Here is a 21,969-nt window from a genome sequence, read left to right on the forward strand (position 1 = left end):
TGGCCAATTTCAAGCTACCAGCATGAAATCACTTAGGGGATTGGGAAGAGATGCCAGTGTAATTAGATCTCCTGAGCTAGTAAGCCCCGCTCCAGACCACCTAGAGTGGACTTTCCTAAAGTCTGATAATCCCCACCCCAAGGGCACATTCCCCTCCATTGTCCTACTTCTTCAGAGGTGTAAATGAGTGTGAACGGGGCCCATTTCAGTCACATTTGTGCAATACAAGAAAGATTCCAGGAGGTTAGGAAATATTTTATTGACAACTAGAGAGGGAAGCACACAGGACTGCAAACTAAAACCCAATAGCCAGCAAGGGCCCTTTGGGCCAGGAACACTGCATCCTAGGGTCCTCACCGTCTCCCACCAAACAAGACTGGGCATCCAGGAGAGGGGGCAGTGGCTCTGGTATCCCACAGAGTGAGAGGATATATGGTGCCTCATTATGAGCGACAGGGTAAGGAGGTAAAATGGAGGGAGGGCCCATCACTGCCTAAGACCACCTCCTCCTCTCAGAGCCAACACCAGGTGGAGGACTGAACCACCTAAGATCTTGTAATCAGCTGCTGTCTTCTCATCATTCCTGCAGGAAGAGGGGGGAAAAAAAAAGACCTTAGAAATACCATCTAGAACAGGATTCTAACACTGGGTTTCTTAAGTCTTTTTCCTGGTTTATGAACTCAGGTGAGAAAAAAAAATTACATCTTTATTTTTACTAACCCTTAACTGACATTTGATATTTTTAATTGTGAACATAGGCAAAAAACCCACAGTGGTATTAGCAACATGAGCCACCTGTTAACAACAGAAATTATTTTCATATCATATTACAACTCTTTGTAAATATTTTGAAAATGTCAAAATTATGGTAATTAGACCCACTATTAGATCTTAATGTATTAATAAACTGCATATTATATCACAAACTTGTTTTTAGTAGTTTGAGAACTGTATCTCAATATAATTTTGTAAATCTATGTATTTTATGTCTGCAAAAATCTTATTCTGAGAAGGAATTCATAGGCTTCAAAGGATCTGAGGCTCCTCCTCCAGTATTTGCTCCCTCAACCTCACGTAATATTGCCACACCTCATACCCATGTCAAACTCACATCTGTTTTCCACTATAGATGAGCCGCTGCTGCTGTGGGGGGATTCCCTCTTTCTCCTCCACACGCTCCTTGATTCGCTCCACCTTTAGGGGTACAAGTAATCAGGGACTGCTAAGGGGTAGAACCATGGAAGTGGAAAGAACAAGAGCTATGCAGATAGCATGAGAGGGAAAAGGACTGAGTTCATCAGCATATCCACACAAATGTGCAAGTAGGGAGACAGGCATGAAGTATTGGCCATATATTACCTTGTCTGTGGGTTCAATGTCAATCTCAATCTCCTTTCCGGTCAGCGTCTGAAACAGGCAAGTGTTTTATGAGTCCTACAGCCTAACATACAAGTTTTCTAGATAAAACACCCTGCTCTGGTCTCTGGGGATCTACAACTTCTGAGAGAAGCATGTTCAAGGCAAAGCTGCTTGAAGAATGTGACCCATACCTGTATTTATCAAACACTTTTAGGCTGTAGACAGTTTTGATAGGACAAGATGCTGTGAACCATTTTACGCCCCCCCCCATCTTCCCACCCCACCTTATTAGAATCCAAGAGAATATTGGCATCCCTTTGATGAGATAGCAGTAAGAGATGTCCTAAGGACAGCATGCCTTTGAATCAGGACGCTTTTGTTTCCTTATTAAAGCTAGCAATTAACATATAATTTTTCAAATTCTCAGGGACACCAGAGACCACCCCTAGCCAGCTTTTTGTTGTTGTTTTTTAAAAATTTTATTCATTTGAAGAAAGCGAGCAAGCATAAGCAGGGGGAGGGGCAGAGGGAGGAGAAGCAGGCTCTCCACTGAGCAGGGAGCCCAACGTGGGCTTGATCCCAGGACCCTGAGATCATGACCTGAGATGAAGTCAGACACTTAAATGACTGAGCCACCCAGGCGTCCCAGCTTTTTAAGTAACACTAAAATTCAATATTCCATTCTCCTGTAACTTCTCCAGACTTCTACCTAAGTACTAAATTGCAGCTCTAGTCTTGACTTCTTCCACAGGCTAAAAGTTGCTAATACATGTAATAATTACACTGATTGTATACTTTAAAATGTTGTCCTTCGGGCAGCCCTGGTGGCGCAGCGGTTTAGCGCTGCCTGCAGCCCAGGGTGTGATCCTGGAGACCCCGGATCGAGTCCCAAGTAGAGCTCTCTGTATGGTACCTGCTTCTCCCTCTGCCTGTGTCTCTGCCTCTCTCTCTGTGTGTCTCTATGAATAAATAAATTTAAATAATAATAATAAAATGTTGTGCTTCATCTAATTTAATCTCCCATTCACCCTTGCTTTTTTTTTTTCATCCTTGCTCTTAAAGCTCTATCTGCACCAGTCTACAGTAATCCAGACCACACCAGCCTGATTAGGAATATTTCTTTGTTTCTACTGTTTTCCTTGTTCCCATACCCTCCCCCACTCTTTCCCAAATGTTTAAGGACCCTTTAGAATTGATGACTGGTTCCCAGCGCACTTTAATACCTATTGCTAGTTGTTTAAGTGTCAAACCCTCTAATTTACACTCCGACCTTCAGAAAAAACAGAAATTCATCTTCCTAATCTAAGCACAAAGCAGTTTGACACATAAATGATGAGTATTTGTGAAAGGGCTAAGCACACAAATGATTACATTATGACCACAGCCAACATTTAATTAACACTTTCCAACAGCCAGAAACTCCCCTAAGTGCATCCATATATTTAATCCTTGTAAGTATTCATGAGATATGTACTATCACTATTACCATTTTATAGATGAAAATGGGGCTTGGATAAGTTAAAAAGCATGCCTATGAAATCAAAAGGAGAGTGTAGACCCAAACACACTCTCTGGTCCCAATGCCTGTGCCCATTTTTTTTTTTTTTAAAGCTCTGTACGCAGTACTGCCTGAGTCTCACTGGTCTGGTTTTGGGACCCAATGTATGCTGTGATAGGTTAAAAAAATAACATATGGTTTCTACTTATGGTATTCACATTGATCAGCATGATGAAGTACTTAGGACCTAATTTCTCAACCATGAGAATCAGTTCAGTAAAAAAAAAAATTTTTTTTAATATTTTTTAGATCCAAGAGTAACTCCTTTAGTTTTATTTGGGTGCAAAAGAATAAATTACAACAGTGATTCTCAAGATTCTACCCCAACCCAAGCTGGGCTGTGTGACAATTTATGGGAAAAATGCAAAAGTGAGATTTTTCATAAAAATATATTCAGGGCACCTGGGAGACTCAGTTGGGTAAGTTTTCAACTCTTGATTTGGGCTAAGGTCATGCATGATCTCAGGGTCATGAGATGGAGGCCTGAGTCAGGCTCTGTGCTCAGCTAGGAGTCGGCTTGAGATTCTCTCTCCCTTTCCTTCTGCCCCTCCCCATGTTCTCTAAAATAAAATCTTTTCTAAAAATTAAAAATAAATAAAAACTAAAAAAGTTCTGAATGATAGAAACAACATACGGTGTTTTCTTTAAGCCCTTTCGGACAAAATGAAAAGTTTGCAATTCTGTATCATTCATAAATTATTTCACTTTATTGATCTTAATACTTTATTTTTTAAAAAGATTTTATTTATTTTGAGAGTGAGAAAGAGTGCACAGTGGGGAGGGGCAGAGGAAGAAGCAGATTCCCTGCTGAGCAAGGAGCATTAAGCCGGACTCAATCCCAGGACTGTGGGATCAGGACCTGAGCTGAAGGCAGACAAGCAACGGAGCCACCCAGGTGCCCTGATCTTAATACTTTAAATGCAAAAATTCTTCAAGCAGATAATCTATTTCTAGATTAACTAACTTAAAGGAAAAACCTGAAACTTGAGCAAATATCCCAAGAAGAACGTGTTTATTAAACAGGTTTACTGTAAACCATGAGGAACAGCCTAGTGCCTATTAATAAACTATTCAACTATGGTACAGAATGAAGTGTTTATTAGCAACAGTTTGTACACTAACACAGAAAGATCTAAAGAATGTATAATTAAGTATCATTTTCCATTTGTAGCTATATACATATGTATTTGCATAGAAAAAAGGATTAAAAGCATACATATCTCCTGTAACAATAATTATCTTTGAGGAAAGTAGCACTGAGGAGAGGGTTTATCAAGGGTAACTTTCCCTTTATCTGCACTATTAAAATTTCTAATAACAATATACTCCATGACATTTATAATAAACAAATACTCATTCTGATTTAAAATAAGAAATTTTAAAGAGTATTAAGTACCCTTAGAGGGGCGCCTGGGTGGCTTGGTTGGTTAAGGGTCTGCTTTTGGCTCAGTTGGTGGCCCCAGAGTCCTGGGATTGAGTCCTGCTTCCATTGTTACTCCCTGCTCAGTTGGGAGTCTGCTTCTCCCTCTCCTCTTTGCCCCTTCTCCTACTCATGCGCTCTCTCAAATAAAACCCTAAAAAAAAAAAAAAAAAAAAAAGACTAAAAGAGAACTGCTCTCCCAAGGCTAGGATGCTTGGACCTAATGACATTAAGAAAAGAAAAAAAAAAATATTGGTTTGTAAAATTTAAAACTCTAAGGACTGGCCTTTGTTTCTGACTGTAGAAGCTTATATATCCAAAGAACAATCTGGCAAAGTGGTGTCCCCATAACAACACTTTCAGGAAGATAATCATGACTATTAAAAAGTGTATCTATGACAATGGTCATTATAGCCTTTTGGTATTGAAAAATTACAATCAACCTAAATATCAAACAACTGAGGGTTAAATAAATTATGACAGAGGGAAAATTACATAATCCTCAAATAATGTGTGGAATAAGGATATAAGTCCAATTTTGTTTAAAAAAAAAACACACAAAATACATGTGTATCCATACATATGGTTTCAAAAAATTTGGAAAGATAATATTCATGAATGTTTTTATCTTGAGTTGTGAGATTATGGATGCTTTTAATTGTATCACTTGTGCATTTCTGTATTTTTCATTTTTTTTAATATCATGGATACATTGTAATGAGAAAAATATTATTTTTAGAACAATGTCCTTGATGAGAGTATAAGAAAATGATTCTGTAAAGCAGCACTGTCCAAGAGATGTAAATGTAACGCAAACCACACATACAATTTTAAATATACTAGCAGTCACATTTTTAAAAGGTCAAATTAACTTTAATATTCTTAAACCCAATATATTCAAAATATTATCAATTCAACGTATAATCAATATAAAACAATATATTTTGCATTCTTCTGTTCTAACCAAATGTTCAAATTTCTGTGTGCTTTTCATACTTGCAAGCATGTCTCAATTCAGATGGTAAATTTTCATCTGAAACACCTGATCTGTATTTAAATTTCATAATTTACAATTGAAAAGGTAGATTTACATACCTAACTTGTTCCAAGCATACTTAAGTTTTTCACTGACTAAATAAAGTCTCAGGCTTTATATTTATATAAGTAAAATCAAATACAAAAAAAAATAGGTAACTCAGTCTCACTAGCAACTTGTCAAGAAGCACTCAATAGTCCATGTGACTAATAGGTACCGTTAGAGCATTCCAGCTAATATGAGAAGTAACAATAAAATTAGACATCCCCATTTTGTAATCACCAAAGAATTATAATAGACCTAGGCAATGACTAACATCATAGAATGCAAAACAAGTTAACAGAACTCCATACCATACCACCGTCTATAAATGATTCTCACAAGAACACATACAAAAGACAAATCAAGCTTCTAGATGTTATTACCAATCAACAGGAAATACTGAAGGAATATATATTAAAAATCAACATGGGAAGAGCGGCCTGGGTGGTTCAGTCGGTTGAGCATCCGACTCTTCATTTCAGCTCAGGTCATATTTTCAGGGTCTTGAGGTGGAACCCTACCTCAGGCTCCCTGCTCAGCAGGGAGTCCGCTTGGGATTGTGCGGTGCTTGCTCCCGCTTTCTCTCGCTCTCTAAAAATAAGTCGGGAGGCCTGGTGCTCAGCAGTTGAGCGTCTGCTGGAGTCCTGGGATCAAGTCCCTCACTGGGCTCTCTGCATGGAGCCTGCTTCTCTTCCCTCTTTTATAAATAAAAAATAATAATAAATAAATAAATCTATCTTTAAAAACAAAAAAGCCAGCATAGGAATGTAATCAGCAAAATCCAAACTGTGGGAGACTCTATCGCACCACCTAGTTTATTCAGCAAAAAGGGGAAAAAGGAGGAATTACAGGTTTTTTGAAAAACACTTAAAATCCCTATCAACCAAATGCAACATATGGATCTTAGTTGGACTCACATTCAAACTGTACAAAACAAATGAGAGAATGGGATACATTTGAGGATAGTGAGAACTCACTTAATCTTTTAGATGTGATAATTATAGTTACTTTAGAAAAAAAAGTCCTTTTTTTACATATAAATACTAAATACATACAAATAACACATGCTATGCTATTAGGGATTTGCTTCTTAAAACATCAGGTAAGAAAAAAAAAACATCCGATAAGGAAAGTTAGTGAATATAATTAAGATTGGCCATGAGGTGATAGTTTTTGAAGCTGGATATGAGGTGCTTTATATCCTCCTCTCTCTTGTTGTATATGTTTGAAATTGTACATAATTAAAATTCAAAGAATTGGACAATTTTAAAAGACACTCTTGATATGTCTTAGTGCGTTTCTTCCCCCATATCTGGTCACTGTGACTTTGGAATACATTCAATGCTGTTTAGCAAGTCAATGATGAACCTAAACCTAACATACTGCTTTAGGCACCAGAGGGGATATAAAAGAAATTAAGTGATCCAGCTCTTGCCAACAATCTTTCTCTTTTTTTTAAAGATTTTAATTTATTTATTTGACAAAGCACAAGCAGCAGGGAGCTAGCGGCAGGCAGAGGGAGAGGGAAAAACAGGCTCCCTGCTGAGCAGAGAGCCCAACATGGGGCTTGATCCGGAGACCCTGGGAGCATGACCTGAGCAGAAGGCATTTAACCAATTGAGTCACCCAGGTGCCCACCAACGATCTTTTCCAAGTAAAGATTTACAACCAAGAAACAGTGAGGCATACAATGAATAGAACCAGTATAAAAGGAAATGCCATGTTGAATATTACTACCCAAACACAAGGTATAATGCCAAAGCGCGATGGTGGGTGAAATCACATCAGTTTACATCTGAATGAAGGGCTCCTGGGTGGCTTAGTCGGTTAAGTGTCTGCCTTTGACTCAGGTCAGGACCTCAAGGTCCTGGGATTGAGCCCAGCCTCAGGTTCACCACTCAGCAGGTAGTGTTGCTTTCTCTTCCCCCCTCTGCTCCTCCCTATGCTCTCCCTCAAATGAATAAAACCTTAAAAAAAAAAAAAAAAAAAACAGCCTGAATGAAATTAACATTTCACACCTAGTTTAATAGCTAAAATAAAAAGGACATGACTAAAAATTAGCTAGGATATAAAGGAGCTGGAATGCTTATTCACTGCAAATGGGAATGTAAAATGGTACAACCCCTTGGAGAACTGTTTGGAAGTATGTTTTAAATTTACATAGATTTACCACATGACTCAGTAATTCCCTTAACAGGTATATACCCAAAGGAAATGAAAATATATGTCTACAAAAGAACTTGTATAACAATGTTCATAGAAGCCGTCTTCATAATAGCCAGAAACAGGAAACAACTCAAATGTCCATCTACAGGAGAATGGCTAAACAAATTGTGATAGTCATTCAATGTAATACTACACAGTAAGAAGGAACTACACAGATACGACAACGGACACAATGCTGAGTGAAAGAAACTAGACATAAAATTACATATCCTTTAACTCCATTTATATGAAATTCAAAAACAAGCAAAACTAACCTATGGGATTTTCACAGGGTATGGGGGAAAATGTTCTAGATCCTGATGCAGGATGTGGGGTCAAGGAGTACTAAAATAAAAAAGATTATTTAAAGAAGGGGCATCTGAATGGGTCAGTTGGTTAAGCGTCTGCCTTCAGAACAGGTCAGATCCCAGGATCCTGGCTCAGTGGGGAGTTGGCTTTTCCTCCTCCCCCCACTTTTGCATGCGCTTGCAAATAAATAAGAAAAGAAAAGAAAAAAAGAAAAAAATTTTTAAAGATTTTATTTATTTATTCATGAGAGACACACACATACAGAGAGAGAGAGAGACACATGCAGAGGGAGAAGCAGGCTCTACGCAGGGAGTCTGATGTGGGACTCAATCCCAGAACCACAGGATCATGCCCTTGGGCCAAATGCAGGTGCTAAACCGCTGAGCTAGAAGAGAAAGAAATTTAAAGAAGACCTGTATGCTGATTTTTTTTTTTTTGTATGCCATGTTTCAGCTTAGACTCTGAACTTTAGAGTCTACATAGTAGGAGATACATAGTAGGAAAACCTGGTTGGAAGTATTACAGAGAAATAAAGACATCAATTAATGAAACCCTAGACCAGAATAAGGGTAATGGGAATGGAAAGAAAGTCAAGTAAAAAAGAAGTTCTCAAAGGAAAAATTAGGTTCTGTAAGTGAACAATGACTCTAAAGAATTGGGTTCCAGATACCTGGTAGATTGACAGGATCAGTATGAGATGAGTATTGGAAAGATGGCCTAAGGCTGAAGATGATGTATTTAATTTCTCAGAGATGAGACATCAAGAGAAGACAAATCAGGAGAGATTTTGTTGTAAAGGACTGCAGAAAGAGATATGGGAAAAATTAGCTACATGGAGATGACAGTTGAAGAATTCACAAAGGAACTGTGCTAATAAAAACCTATAGTAAAAAAAAAAAAACCTATAGTAAAGAAGAGCTAACTACTTGCTTTCGTTTGCATTTAACCTATTTTTAAAAATGCAGTTAACAAAAAAGATGAAGGACACAGAAACCTGTTTGTGGAGGCACAAAGAAAAGTGTTTCAGGAAAGGAGACTTATAATTTTAGAGAAATACTAAAAAAAAAAATGGATTCAAAGAGACAAAATCTAGTAGTAGTCCCCAGACAAGCAGCACCAGCATCACCCAAGAGCATGTTAGAAATACAGACTCTCACGGCTCCGCAGACCCACGGAAATAGAATCAGCATAACAAAATCCCCAGGTGATTCTTGTGCACGTTTAAAGTGAAAAACCCAACCAGAACGCAGTGTTTTTTTTTAAACTGCAGGTCTCAATCCATCAGTGAGTTATGAAATCTACCTAGAATGGAACTGGAAATATCAGAGCATTACCACATATGGTAAGTTTTTTGTGTTTGTACGGGACATTAGTAAGATTTTCTTACTGTAGGTTGAGATTTTTAGAAGTTTACAAAACCCTGAACATGACTAATAACCTCTAAGAGGATGTGAGAATCCATATTCAAAAGCATTCTAGTGTTTCTCAGACTTCGACAGTGACTCACACTAAGAATTACATACAGGCTAATAACACAAACGTGTTTCATATATATTGAACATATACATATATATAACGAGAACAAAAGTTTCACAGAATATCCTGATATTTCTATTTTCTTTCTTTTAATGTTGCTTGAGACCCACTGAATTGATCTCGCAATTAGTGACTTTTAGTCTAATCAAAGTTTGAAAAACCATGATTTTTAACATGCTCTTTGGCCTCAAACCTCAGCTAAGAAATGAGTTAGAAAGACTGAAGAGGTTAAGAATGGCTGTGAAGCATGGTAAGTATACTAAAGAGCTGATGAAATAACAAACTTACTCAGCAGTAAAAAGGTCAAACTAATGTTGCACTGCGTCAATTTTTAGTTTCTCTCTCGGTCTGTAGGTACGAAAGAAGCAATAGCAGAAAGGACTAATGAGAGTTGGGAATTGGTGAAGAATCACGGGAGAGATGGAGATGTAAGAAACGCTACTAGTACCAAGAACCAGGGCACGGACAACTAACCTGCCTCAGTCAAGGAAGTGAGGCTGGTCCAGGATGCCCGGCTCAGAAAGGCAGGTGCTGACTGAACACACTCCCAGCTTTGGTTCCTGAAGGCCGGCTGAGACACCGCACATTGGCGACAGCCAGCAAAGGCTTACAGTCTAGCTCCTGAGAGGCCCTCGGTTCCCCAGGCTAACGTTTTTGTGCCGTGCTTGGAAGCAGTTGCGTTAGGGGCTGGGAGAAGCAGGTAAGAAGGGCAATGCAGAATGGAGATTACAGCTTATTCCAAGAATCCGAGAAGGCGAGCCAGGCTGCTGCTTGGCCTTCTCTATGACCGTGGGGGTTCTAGGAGAGCGAGACCCCAGACAAAGGCCGCCTCCATCTGGGTCATGGCACAGTCCTGGTGAGAAAGCAGGACCCGACCCGGTATTCGGGGGGGGGGGGGGTCCCCAGCCCTCAAAGCCCTCTTGGGGGGGCTACTTCCCATCACCCCTCGCGCGGAACCCTGAGGCTGTCAGCACCCTCCAGGCTCGGGAAAGGCGTGGTTTTCCTTCCCTGCTTCTCCCGCAAGGCACAGCGGCCAGCCCAGTACCACAGCGTCTTGGCAAGGCTGGAGGTGCTCCCACCTTCACTTTAATTAGCATCTTCTTCCCAGTTTGGAGCTGCACACAGATAATTTGCTGCTTCCACCGCTGCGGTCGCCGCTGCCGCTCCCCAGCAATCCGCCTGTGTAAGTCACTTCTGCTTCCGGGTCACTGCCTGGCTCCACCCCTTCCCTTCCTTCCCCCCCCCCCCCAACTTCTTTCCACCGGGTTCCCGAAAAGCTCAGGAATGTTCCCGCGTTTCGTTTTAGTGGTGTCGTAAATAAAAAGAAGGCGGCGGTTTAGTTACAGCAGAGATGACGCCTCCGCGATTCTTAGAGTCCCTAGCGAGCCGGGGCTTGGAAAGCGGGGTCGAAACGAACTACTTCTCCCGTCATGCCAGGGGACAGCTCCACCCGCTCCACCCTGGGAGTCGTAGTCTTCCGCCCCTCGGATCCGACTGCAAGCTCGGTGTGTGAACCCTGTTACCCAGAAGACCGCGCACTGCCGCTGCCGAAACCGGGATTCTCCAATTAATCCTTACCGCCCGCATTTAGCGGAACGTGTTGGCACGGCCCACAAGGCTCTGCGGGGCTGCACGAGGCTAGTTGCTAAGCAAGGGCTACTGTGGTCAACTGCCGCCCGGGCCACGGCGACAGGAAGTGAGTACCCCTCTTCCGGAAACTAATTGTGGGAATACGCCCCCTATTCCTACTCACCCCCAAATCATCTTACCCCGAATTAGTCTTTGAAAGGGTATAAGGAAGAGTAGTGGGAGCAAGGAATGCACATTTTTGGGGTCATTCACGACTCCATCCTAATTCTCCCCAACAAATAGTACCTGGGACGGAAATACCACGGGTAATTGTAACCAAGGACAGATCAGAGGTGACAGACGAGGGACCATGCCTCAGCGAATGCCCTGATCTTCCATAATTTAAGCGAGGAGAAAGATGAGCCATGCCATTAGCATTAAGGCCTATGGGGAGATTGGTTCAGATCCCCGCCCACACCTGACTTTTCTCCAGTTTTCAGATCTGTTGCTACCCCAAGGTCCCCACCATGCCTCACATCGACAGTGACATCAAACTGGACTTCAAGGATGTCTTGTTGAGGCCCAAACGCAGTACCCTTAAGTCTCGAAGTGAGGTGAGCCTGCTTTTCTAGTTGCACTGTCTTGACCCCAAGCTCCTGGTATGCCAGGACTGAGAATGATTCCTGGTTCTTGTCCTCCTGCAATACTCGTTTATTTGATGGATGAAATGCTGTTTCCTGTTCATATCTGCAGGTGGATCTCACAAGATCCTTTTCATTTCGGAACTCAAAGCAGGTGTACACTGGGATCCCCATCATTGCTGCCAACATGGATACTGTGGGCACCTTTGAGATGGCCAAGGTTCTCTGTAAGGTAGGACTTCCCTTATGTAGGTTCCTCACTGATGACCAGTTGTGTGGGCCGACTGCAGAGGTATTTGCATCCCCACCCCCATCCCAAGTCAGCTATCTGGCAAGTAAGTTAGGATGCTCCAATTTACTTTTATCCATTTTATCCATTTTCTCCAATACTGATGCCCTTTATCTGGTAAGCTCAAAGGCACATGTGAATTAATAAAATTCAAAGCTAAGTTTTGCCCCATTTTTCTGATACATAAACATAACTTTTCCTTTTCTCCTGTCCAGCAGTTTACATACCCTGCCAACTTTTCCCACCTCCCAGATCATCCCCTCCAAATCAGATTCATCCCTCCAGTTAACACTGTTGTCTAGGACACAAAATATCCACTGTTTTAGTCAGAAACTAAATACAGTTTGAGTGTTCAAAAATTCGTAGCTAGAAGATCCTAGAGAAGCAGCTGTTAATTTTCTTTCATGTCTACTATCCTTTTTCCATTTTTATTTTTTTTAAATCTTCCTTTTCTTTAAGTCTTAGGTTTCTGGGAGTTGCTGGGATGTGCCCAAAATGGAATGTGTTTTTCTTATGTACAGGTTATTGTTCACTTTGAAAATAGAAGATGCTGCTCCTATCAGTAATATTACCTGCCTCTATACTTGTAGCTGAGAAGGTAGATAGATACTGTGGGCACTCAAAGAACATATGCATTCTTCTGGTTAATCCATGTAGCCCTCATTGTTGGATTCTGCTGCTGCTTAAGGCTCTGTTAGCCTTAAGGACTTCATCATCCTTTCTCTCTTTTTGATCGCTGTAAGTCTTTGTGGAATGTCTGTTGTCACTTCTCTGAGGTTGATAGTTATACAGTTTTAGTACTTTATTGCTGTTGCAATTCACTAGCTGCTTAGGAATCTTCTCGTCCATTGTCCACCTGCTCTGCCCAGTAGAGTTGAGGAATAGTGAATCTGACTTCAGCATTAACAAATGTGCGGGAGGGATCCCTGGGTGGCGCAGCGGTTTAGCGCCTGCCTTTGGCCCGGGGCGCTATCCTGGAGACCCGGGATCGAATCCCACGTCGGGCTCCCGGTGCATGGAGCCTACTTCTCCCTCTGCCTCTGTCTCTGCCTCTCTCTCTCTGTGTGTGTGACTATAATAAATAAAAAAAAAACAAAAACAAAAAAATAAAAAAATAAACGTGCTGGAATAATACGTGGACTTTCTGGGGACTGTCTTAATGCTTTGAGACTGGCTTTCAGTACCGCTGATGAATGCTAAAAAAAATAGATTTTAGAGGTATAGCCAAATTTCACAGTAATAATAAGGTAAAAATATATAAAAATATAAATATTTTTTCCTAGATCTCTAGCTTGGTATGTAATTGGATGTGCTCATCATGTCACACTATACCAGTATATCTCCAAGGTCTACTGACCTCGTGATTTTTTTGTCTGTATATCAGCATATTGATGGCAGAATGTTGCTGAGAAAGCAAATCCAGTACCAGCTTTAGCTAGGTAGTGTTGATGAGTGAGTACAGCAATATCACTTCCTTACTCCTAGCTGATACTTGACTTCCTTGGATTTGTCATTTGGAAGACTTGAGCGATCTCTGTCAACCGCTCTTGTCTATTTGCATGCCTGCACTTTTAAACCACAAGCACTAGTGGGATGCCTGGGTGGCTCAGTGGTTGAGTGTCTGCCTTTGGCTTAGGGTGTGATCCCAGGGTCTAGCGGTTTGGGGATCGAGTCCCACGTCGGGCTCCCTGCGGGGAGCCTACTTCTCTATGCCTATGTCTCTGCGCCTCTCTGTATGTGTGTCTCATGAGAGAGGCAAAGACACAGGCAGAGAGAGAAGCAGGCTCCATGCAGGGAGCCCGACGTGGGACTCGATCCCAGGACTTCAGGACCACGCCCTGGGCCGAAGGCAGACGCCCAACCACTGAACCATCCAGGGATCCCCAATAAATAAAATCTTTTAAAAAATAATAATAAAAATAAAGCACAAGCACTGGGGTGCCTGGCTGGCTCAGTCAGTGGAGCATGTAACTCTTGATCTTAGGGTTGTGAGTTCATACCCCACCTTGGGTGTAGAGATTACTTAAGAATAAAATCTTTATTTTTTATTTTTAAATATTTCATTTAAAATTTTCATTCATTAACAGTGGCCTTTGAGTGCCTTTCTCAAAGTATTGGGATATTGTTTTGCAGTTTGTTGACCTAGAGAATACAAATCTGGTGAGTTAATTGTATCCTTGAACTTTTTTGACTTAAGTACATGGAAATGGACGTTTTAGGTTGTCCATGTCTCCAAAAAAATTTGTTCTTTACCCCAGTAGACATGGAGAAAGAATAGGGTAGCACCTTATGGGCTCCATTAAGGCCTTATTTTTTGTGAGCATTTAGACTCACTGAATTACTGCCAGTAAACGAACCAGAAGATACCAAATAGGTTAATTCAGTACTAGGTTGCCATAGGGGGAGGGGCTGAATCAGTGCAAGCAGACACTGGCTCCATCCAGCCTCTTCATGGTTCTTTCTTGTCTGCTGCTTGTCCCACTGCACCAACAGCTTGCCTTTGTTACCTTTTTTTTCTTAAGATTTGAGAGCAAGCGAGTGAGCGAGCATGAGTGGGAGAGACATAGGGAGAATCTCAAGCAGACTTTGTGCTGAGCAGAGAACCCAACATGGGGCTTAATCTCACAACCCTGAGATCATGACCTGAGCCGAAAACCAAGTCAGATGCTTAACCAACTGTGCCACCTAGATGCCCCTTTATCACCATTTAAAATTTTTTTTAATTTATTATTTTTTAAAGATTTTATTTATTCATGAGAGAGAGAAGCAGAGGGAGAAGCAGGCTGTGGAGCCTGACGTGAGACTCGATCCCGGGTCTCCAGGATCACGCCCTGGGCTGAAGGTGGCACTAAACCGCTGGGCCACCCGGGTTGCCCTCTTTGTTACCTTTTAAATCAGAAGCCCTGTATGTGCAGATAGGTAAAATCCAATCCAGATGACTTAGTACTTAGTGTTGGACAAGCATTGGCTTATGGTATAAAGCCCTACTGGTATTTGTAGGGAGAATAATAAACTAAAATTCCAGCGCAACCAGCAGTTTCTTCAAGTTGTTTTCCAAATTTCAGTCTATTTCTCCTCAAATAGAATACTATAAAGGTCTATTTCTAGCAAAAGAGATGCTAGTGAAGTTCTCTCCTTTTTGATGGCTCTTTCTTCTCCCCAGTTCTCCCTCTTCACAGCTGTCCATAAACACTACAGCCTCCAGCAGTGGAAAGAATTTGCTAGCCAGAATCCTGACTGTCTTGAGGTAATGCTGGTCCTTTCCTGATCCCTTCCTTATCCCAGTTTTCCAAGCATCTCTTTTTGGCTTCCTGGGGACAAACCCTCACCTTCCTCTGCTGGCTGCTCACTGGGTCATTTGTGACATGCAGTGGCCCTGTTTTCTTCATAGCATTTAGCTGCCAGCTCAGGCACAGGCTCTTCGGACTTTGAGCAGCTGGAACAGATCCTGGAAGCTATTCCCCAGGTGAAATATATATGCCTGGACGTGGCAAACGGCTACTCTGAACACTTTGTTGAGTTTGTAAAGGATGTGCGGAAGCGCTTCCCCGAACACACCATCATGGTATGTTTCTGTTACCCGTAGTTGGTACATTCCTCCTTTCACTCCTTCCTGACACTCCCATTTTGTTACATCAGTTCATTTCTCCTGTGCTGCATTACCATTTTCCTAGTCTACTGAATCATGTCACTGGGTGATAACCCATGGTTCCATGCTTAAAATGTTTAGATTGGTTAGTGCAGTTATCTCTGTCCCTCAACACATGCCTTGTACATATCTATGATATATATTCATCTGCCTACTGAAGCGGACATGTACTAGAATCATATTAAAAGGGTTGCATGGAAGAGTTTTATTTTTTTTACAAGCTTAGGGGACTAATGACAAGGCCTCGTTTTCTCCACAGCCTCAAGGGGCCTCTCTGTACTGTCTATACAAAGTAAATACAGCTATGCAGATAGGTATTTAGCTTACATTACTATGTCTTTTCCTTTCTCTGAAGTCAGAGATTTTATGGCATAACTGCATAAGGACAAGGTATGTTTGGGTCTCTTGGAAAGAACAGGGAGATAATCTACCGTAAGTCAGCTCTGCCCTTGGTCCAGTTGGGCTCCAGCTTTACCCCTAGTGCAACAGTGACACTGGCCACTCACCCCCTTACCTCAGCTTGGGAAGCAGTCCTTTCCCAGTAGAGGGAACCTAGGTACTCTTCTTTGTAATAATGTTGGAAGGTTATGGTTCAGGCTTGGCGTGTATGAGAGCACACAACCTCCCCTCTCATTTTTAACCCTCAGAGTGCCCTGTTTCGATTGCTTTGTCTCAGGCAGGGAATGTAGTAACAGGAGAGATGGTGGAAGAGCTGATCCTATCTGGGGCTGATATCATCAAAGTGGGAATCGGACCAGGTAAGTGGTTCACTGGGTGCCAAAGGCTACCTGTCTGGTGTCAAACGCCTGTGAACACTTCACCATTCTCATTGCGTTCTTCTCAGGCTCTGTGTGCACCACCCGGAAGAAAACTGGAGTGGGGTACCCACAGCTCAGTGCAGTGATGGAGTGTGCAGATGCTGCTCATGGCCTCAAGGGCCACATCATTTCAGTAAGGCCCAAGGGCAGGGTAGGGTACAAGGCTGCCAAACATCTTCTTTTCTGCGGGGTGTGGAAGCTGTGGTAGCGGTGGCTCAGGATTCCTGGGTTCCTGTCGGCTTTGAGGTGGGCTGCAGGGACATTGCTCAGAATGCTTGGGAAATCCACGTTGTCTCTTCCTAGTGGTCCTTACTTTGCAGGATGGAGGCTGCAGCTGTCCTGGGGATGTGGCCAAGGCTTTCGGTAAGCATGTTGGGAGAGCACAGAGGGAGAGTCCTGTAGAAGAGGATAAGTCACCTCTGAGGATCAAGGATCAGGCTTGGGGAGGCCGAGAAAGCCATTCAAATTCTCTCACAATATGAACCAGTAACCCTGAAGCTGTAGTGTCATCTGGGGCAAGCCAGCAAGAGAAATCCTGAGACTCTGATAGAGACTTCCCAAGTGCAGGCCAGGTCCATCTGTAATATCCCCAGACTGTTGGACTAAAGTTAGAAACCTTTGCCCCTGGGGGACACTTGAAGCTTTGGCTGCACACAGTGAAAAGAAACAAAATGGCAAAGGCAGCAAAAAACAACAACAACAACAACAGAAGCCAGGGAAGGAATCTCCAGATTCCTTTTAAATTCTTGGAGAAATCAGGCCCACTGAGGAGTAGAGGCCAGAGCAGACCAGGCTTGTGTGGGTTGTGTGTCAGCTAGGGAAACAAAACCAGGAACATGTTATACTCATTGATAGGACTGAGAATTTGGGGAGTTGCTTCTGAGGGTGGGCATGTGGGCACCCGGACCAGATTCAGTTCTTTCCCCCCTTCTTGATGCTGGCAGGGGCAGGAGCTGACTTTGTGATGCTGGGTGGCATGCTGGCTGGGCACAGTGAATCAGGTGGTGAGCTCATTGAGAGAGATGGCAAGAAGTACAAGCTCTTTTATGGGATGAGTTCTGAAATGGCCATGAAGAAGTATGCTGGGGGAGTGGCTGAGTACAGGTATGTGCAGAGGTCCAGGAGCTGAGGGTTCCTGTAAAGTGTGACCAAGAGGGTGGTGGCAGAAGTCCTGGCTGCTGGGAGGTGCACGGTACGATTCTTGGAGGAAAAGCGGTGAACTGGGGTAAATGCCAGAGACCAGGGAAGAGCCATTGGGCTTATGAATCCAAAAGGAAAAGGTAAGAAAGTTTTTCCTCCTCTAAGGGCCTCAGAGGGAAAGACGGTGGAGGTGCCCTTTAAAGGGGATGTGGAACATACCATCCGAGACATCCTTGGAGGCATCCGCTCCACATGTACCTACGTGGGAGCAGCTAAACTGAAGGAGTTGAGCCGGAGAACCACCTTCATCCGGGTCACCCAGCAGGTGAATCCAATCTTCAGTGATGAGAGCTAGACCTGAGCAGCTGTGCCCTCTCAAGGCACTAGCACCTCCCAAGTGGGTTCCTCACCCATCCGAACTACTATGGCTATTTATCACTCAGTCATTTCCAGTTGTCTCACTGCTGAGGGCTCCTGCAGTAATTCTGTACTCTGTACACACATAATGCCCAGGGCACACACTGGGGAGGAAGCGAGGCAGCCAAGCTAAGAAAATGAAGACAGTCAAATGCACACTGGGGACCCAGCATCCTGAAGATTATTAAAAGGAAAAGATGCTGGTTCCTATCTAGGTGTTTAATGTGGCTTTGATCTGGAAGAGTTAGGCTCTTGAAATCATGTTTTGGTAATGAGCTTCATTAAATAGGAGCTTTGAATACCTAAAAAGCTCAGAAGTGTTGACGCATTTTAAATATCTCAATAAAGAGACCTCAGTGACTTTAAAGAGATTCTGGATCTTTCTGCACAAGCCTCGCATCTGAGTGCTGTTCCAGGGCAAATAGAAGCAGAGTTGGCATAGTAGAGTCAAGGACAGGAAGCACATTTTCCATGTAGTATCTCCATCCTAGTGCCACCACTCCCGGGTAGTCTGGCGGCATGAGAGTTTACAAAGTACATCCTGGCATCATGACACACAGCACTTTCTAGCATAGCAAAGGGAAATTTCTCTATCAACCCTTCTTGGCACACGTGAACAACATTTTCCAGGGGGAAGTGCTAAGGCAAAGGGATTCCTCCAGCCTTGGTGAGGCCAATTCTAAGGAATGACCTACACTAACTTGGTAAGAGCCTTCACTGCCCTTCCTCACACCAAGACCATGTTTAACAAATCCAAATTTAGATTAACAGGGATTACAGAGTTTTTAGCAAGGCAGTCAGGTACCACGCTTGGGGATTCCACTTTATTCCCACTAAAACTGTGTATAGAGCTGAGGAAAGAGACAGGCAGGGTGCAGAGGGAATTCTCATCCTATCCTAAGTGTCTGGACTTGTCCCTGTGGTCATGGAAGGGACAGACATGGCACTGGGGCCAGAAGCGGGGAGGTATTCATAGAAGGTGGGAATCAAGGTGTCAAACTTTGTCTTCTGAAAGTCTTCCAGAGACTCCTGCAGAGAAGGGAGCAGGGAAATACTATCATCATCTCAGTCCCTGAGCCCTCCATATTTTGGTGGGTTTCTCTGGTTCTGCTCAGCCCCTTCCCCCAGCTTTCTGTGCCTTCCTACTCACCCTTCCTTCCTTCTGGACATTTTCTTCTTCATCAGAGTCCAAAACCAAGTCCCCTATGGTAATGACAGAGCTGCACAGAGATGGAGGACACACTGTAGGAAGGAAACCAGAGTCAAAGCACCCTTCTAGGGGGACAGACCCTCAAGAGTCCCCAAGAGAGGAGGCTGTCTGACCCAGTCCTGACTCAGGATACTTACCTGGTTTCCTGGCCCTAGGAGGGGACAGTGAAAGTCTCAGGGGGTCCGCTGGGCAGACCAAACAATTCCTGCAGGGGGAGCAAGCAAAGAAGAAAGGAGAGGTGAGGGGAAAGCAGGCAAAGAATGTGCTGCTGGTAGGGAGAAGCAACTGTTCCACTCACTCTTCTTGCTCTGAAGCCAACAGGTCAGCTGGGTTCTTCAGAATCCTTTCCCCCAGGATTGGGGACAGATTCTTAGACTTTCCAGTGGAAGCTGCTCTCGTACCCACAGCACCTGCTGGATCTGCCATGTGCATCCCATGTTTTTCCTTGTTCTCCGGCTCAGATATGACTTGGGATGGTGAACCCAGATTCCTAAAAGGGAACAGCATGACTGTGGGGCGCTCCTTATGGCCTCCCTTAGTGGATGCCCATTGGGACTGGATTTTTCGCCGGCCCAGAGGGGCCAGATTAAAGTGGCAGCCAGCTGTAGGTACTGGGTGCTTCCTTGAGGCTGGTTCCTGAGGAAGGTATGGGCCAGGCCTGGCTTTTGGCAAAGGATGGTGAAGTGCCAGTTTTGGTTGCTGAGGAGGACTCTGCTCCGTGGGCTCTGTCATGCTCACTGAGTCAGTAACGGAGGACTCTGGAAAAGAAAACGAAGCTCTTTAGGACAGAAACACAATTCAGTCTGGTTTCTTATGCCTCAGGTCCATGTAACCTTTCCAAGAGCCCATCTCAAAAGGTTTCAGGCCAAACAATCCACCCTCAAGTTCCCTAGTACCTGAAAGTGGCCACCCCATGTCCACACCATATTGGCTCAAGGCAAAAGAAGAGGTGATAGAAACTCCAGGCTGCATCCAACTCAGCACATCCTGAAGCTGTGGGCAGAGGGAGAGAGGCATGAAGACCACAGTCCTTGATACAACCATCCCACGCACTGCCCTTCTTTTTGCCCCAGGAAAACCTGCTGTGTTTGCAGTGCAGGCAGTGCTTTTTCTAGCTGACACAAGTATTCAAAAAACAGCTTTTCCATGGCAGCCAGAAATGGTTCCCCATACTCTTGTTCAAGTTCCTGCAGTGGGGAGAAAAGGAGGTCAGAGGAGGATTAGGAAAATTAACCGCATAATAGCTTCCAAACCAGCCAGCCAGTCTCACCTGCAGCTTGGAAGCCAAGTCCACTGGGGCCTCTGCTAGTTGCTTCACCTGTTGGCAAAACGTCTCCTGTGCCTCCGAGATCTTCCTCAGATCCTGCTTTGTCTGTTGAGCGTAATGAAAAGCGGACAGTCTAGGGTCACCAGGACCCAGTGGCCGGAAGGAGAATCAACATCGTGGCACCCAGTGTTAACTGGGGAATAAGGCTTGTTCCAGGGGTTACTCACAGCTTTGGGGTCCCGCACTACGTGTCCAGACTCTGGGAAATGATGGTGCAGGACGTTCAGAACCTGGGCCCACGGCCGGCCCTGCAGGATCAACTCCACCACTACCTGTGAAGGGTACTAACTTCACAATCTGCGCTTTGGGGCCAGCTGCCCTTTTCCAACCAGTCCCAACCCCAAGTGGTCGGACCTCATCAGGTCCTCTCGCACCCGCCCTTTTCTGTCTTCCAGCTGCTCCTGGTCCGATACCTTGGCGTTTAGGCCCATACACAGGCGTTCGTGGTGGCGGTAGCGAACCAAACCGGGGGCGGCAGCGCGCAGCGACCGCAGGAACTGTAACACCCGCGGGAAGTGCTCCACGCAGCGACCCCGCACGACGTGCCAGCAGGCGGCGGCGGCGAGGCGCAGAGCGGCGGGACCGGCCCCCGGGGGCGTGGCCGTGGCCGCGGGCTCCGCCCCCGGGGCTGTCCCTCTGGCCGCCATCCTCCGCGCGAGGCTTCGCGACTCCTCCTGCGGGCGAAGCTTCCGGTGCCTCTCAGTGGCTGGGCTCCGGCGGTCCGCGCCGGGAAGCTCGCGATCCGATGCCGCCCATGGGGCGCCCGAGTCCTGGAGGCCTTCAGCGCGCGCGGGTGGCTGGGAGGAGAAGCCAGCCGGCCCGGGGCCCGGGGTCTCGGCCGCGCCGCCGCCCCCTCGCGCCCGAGGGCTACCCCGCTTCCGGCTCTGCCGCAGTTTCCCTGCCCCGGAAAAGGGCGGCAACGGAGAGCCAATGGGCCACCGGCGGGGGGACGCGGCGTGGCGTCATAAGGCGACGCCTCCACAGCGGGCGCCGCCCCCGCCCCGCCCCGCCCCGCCCCGCCCCGCCCGCCGAGCCCGCGAGGCCCGGCCCCGGTACCGCCCCACTTGCTGGTCTGGGAAGCGAAGGCCCTGCCGTGCCCCTGCCCCGTCGTCTGAGCCACTGCGGTTCCGTTCCTTGGACGGAGCCTCCGAGCGGCGTCGGCTTCCCGTAAGAAAGCAACTGTTCCTTTCGCGAAACAGGAGAGGGCGCCCGCCTTTCAAAAATGAGGTACTTGGGACCCCTGGGTGCTCAGCGGTTGAGCGCCGCCTTCGGCCCAGGGCGTGATCCCGGAGACCCGGGATCGAGCCCCGCATCGGGCTCCCGGCATGGAGCCTGCTTCTCCTCCCTCTGCCTGCGTCTCTGCCTCTAGTTCAGTGTGTCTCATGAATGAATAAATACAATCTTAAAGAAAAAATGAGGTACGGAGTTTGAGAAAATAAAGAAG

The 21,969-nt window shown here is 44.8% G+C and overlaps 3 protein-coding genes and 1 long non-coding RNA gene across 6 annotated transcripts; 1 reads left to right on the plus strand and 3 right to left on the minus strand.

Annotated features, from left to right (window-relative positions):
* Positions 1–234: 234 nt before the first annotated feature.
* On the minus strand, positions 235–10,693 carry NEDD8 (NEDD8 ubiquitin like modifier). The gene is made up of 4 exons (XM_025443045.3): positions 10,545–10,693; positions 1,360–1,407; positions 1,112–1,194; positions 235–583 (listed from the first exon to the last, which is right to left on the minus strand). The coding sequence occupies exons 1-4, from the start codon at positions 10,560–10,562 to the stop codon at positions 487–489; spliced, it is 246 nt and encodes an 81-aa protein (XP_025298830.1). The 5' UTR covers positions 10,563–10,693; the 3' UTR covers positions 235–486.
* LOC118355454 (uncharacterized) lies at positions 7,974–10,538 on the minus strand. The gene is made up of 3 exons (XR_004817880.2): positions 9,940–10,538; positions 9,754–9,813; positions 7,974–8,729 (listed from the first exon to the last, which is right to left on the minus strand). It is a non-coding gene; the product is annotated as an uncharacterized LOC118355454 (long non-coding RNA).
* Positions 10,694–11,021: 328 nt separating the features above from the next.
* GMPR2 (guanosine monophosphate reductase 2) lies at positions 11,022–18,355 on the plus strand. 2 transcript variants are annotated; one of them, XM_025443027.3, is made up of 10 exons: positions 11,022–11,161; positions 11,528–11,648; positions 11,788–11,907; positions 15,128–15,211; positions 15,356–15,529; positions 16,290–16,371; positions 16,458–16,564; positions 16,752–16,794; positions 17,376–17,535; positions 17,737–18,355. In XM_025443027.3, the coding sequence occupies exons 2-10, from the start codon at positions 11,562–11,564 to the stop codon at positions 17,924–17,926; spliced, it is 1,047 nt and encodes a 348-aa protein (XP_025298812.1). In that variant the 5' UTR covers positions 11,022–11,161; positions 11,528–11,561; the 3' UTR covers positions 17,927–18,355. The 2 variants fall into 2 exon arrangements, with proteins under 2 accessions (XP_025298812.1, XP_025298813.1); XM_025443028.3 differs by lacking the exon at positions 11,022–11,161 and adding an exon at positions 11,194–11,360.
* On the minus strand, positions 15,795–21,486 carry TINF2 (TERF1 interacting nuclear factor 2). Of its 2 annotated transcripts, none has more exons than XM_025443025.3 (9): positions 20,939–21,486; positions 20,693–20,797; positions 20,469–20,570; positions 20,278–20,385; positions 20,095–20,191; positions 19,497–19,956; positions 19,336–19,403; positions 19,139–19,230; positions 15,795–19,017 (listed from the first exon to the last, which is right to left on the minus strand). In XM_025443025.3, the coding sequence occupies exons 1-9, from the start codon at positions 21,170–21,172 to the stop codon at positions 18,886–18,888; spliced, it is 1,398 nt and encodes a 465-aa protein (XP_025298810.1). In that variant the 5' UTR covers positions 21,173–21,486; the 3' UTR covers positions 15,795–18,885. The 2 variants fall into 2 exon arrangements, with proteins under 2 accessions (XP_025298810.1, XP_025298809.1); XM_025443024.3 differs by having other exon boundaries at positions 15,795–16,827; positions 20,939–21,422.
* Positions 21,487–21,969: the final 483 nt, after the last annotated feature.

The sequence above is a fragment of the Canis lupus genome, chromosome 8 (genome assembly GCF_003254725.2).
Source record: "Canis lupus dingo isolate Sandy chromosome 8, ASM325472v2, whole genome shotgun sequence".
Classification (NCBI taxonomy): Eukaryota; Metazoa; Chordata; class Mammalia; order Carnivora; family Canidae; genus Canis; species Canis lupus.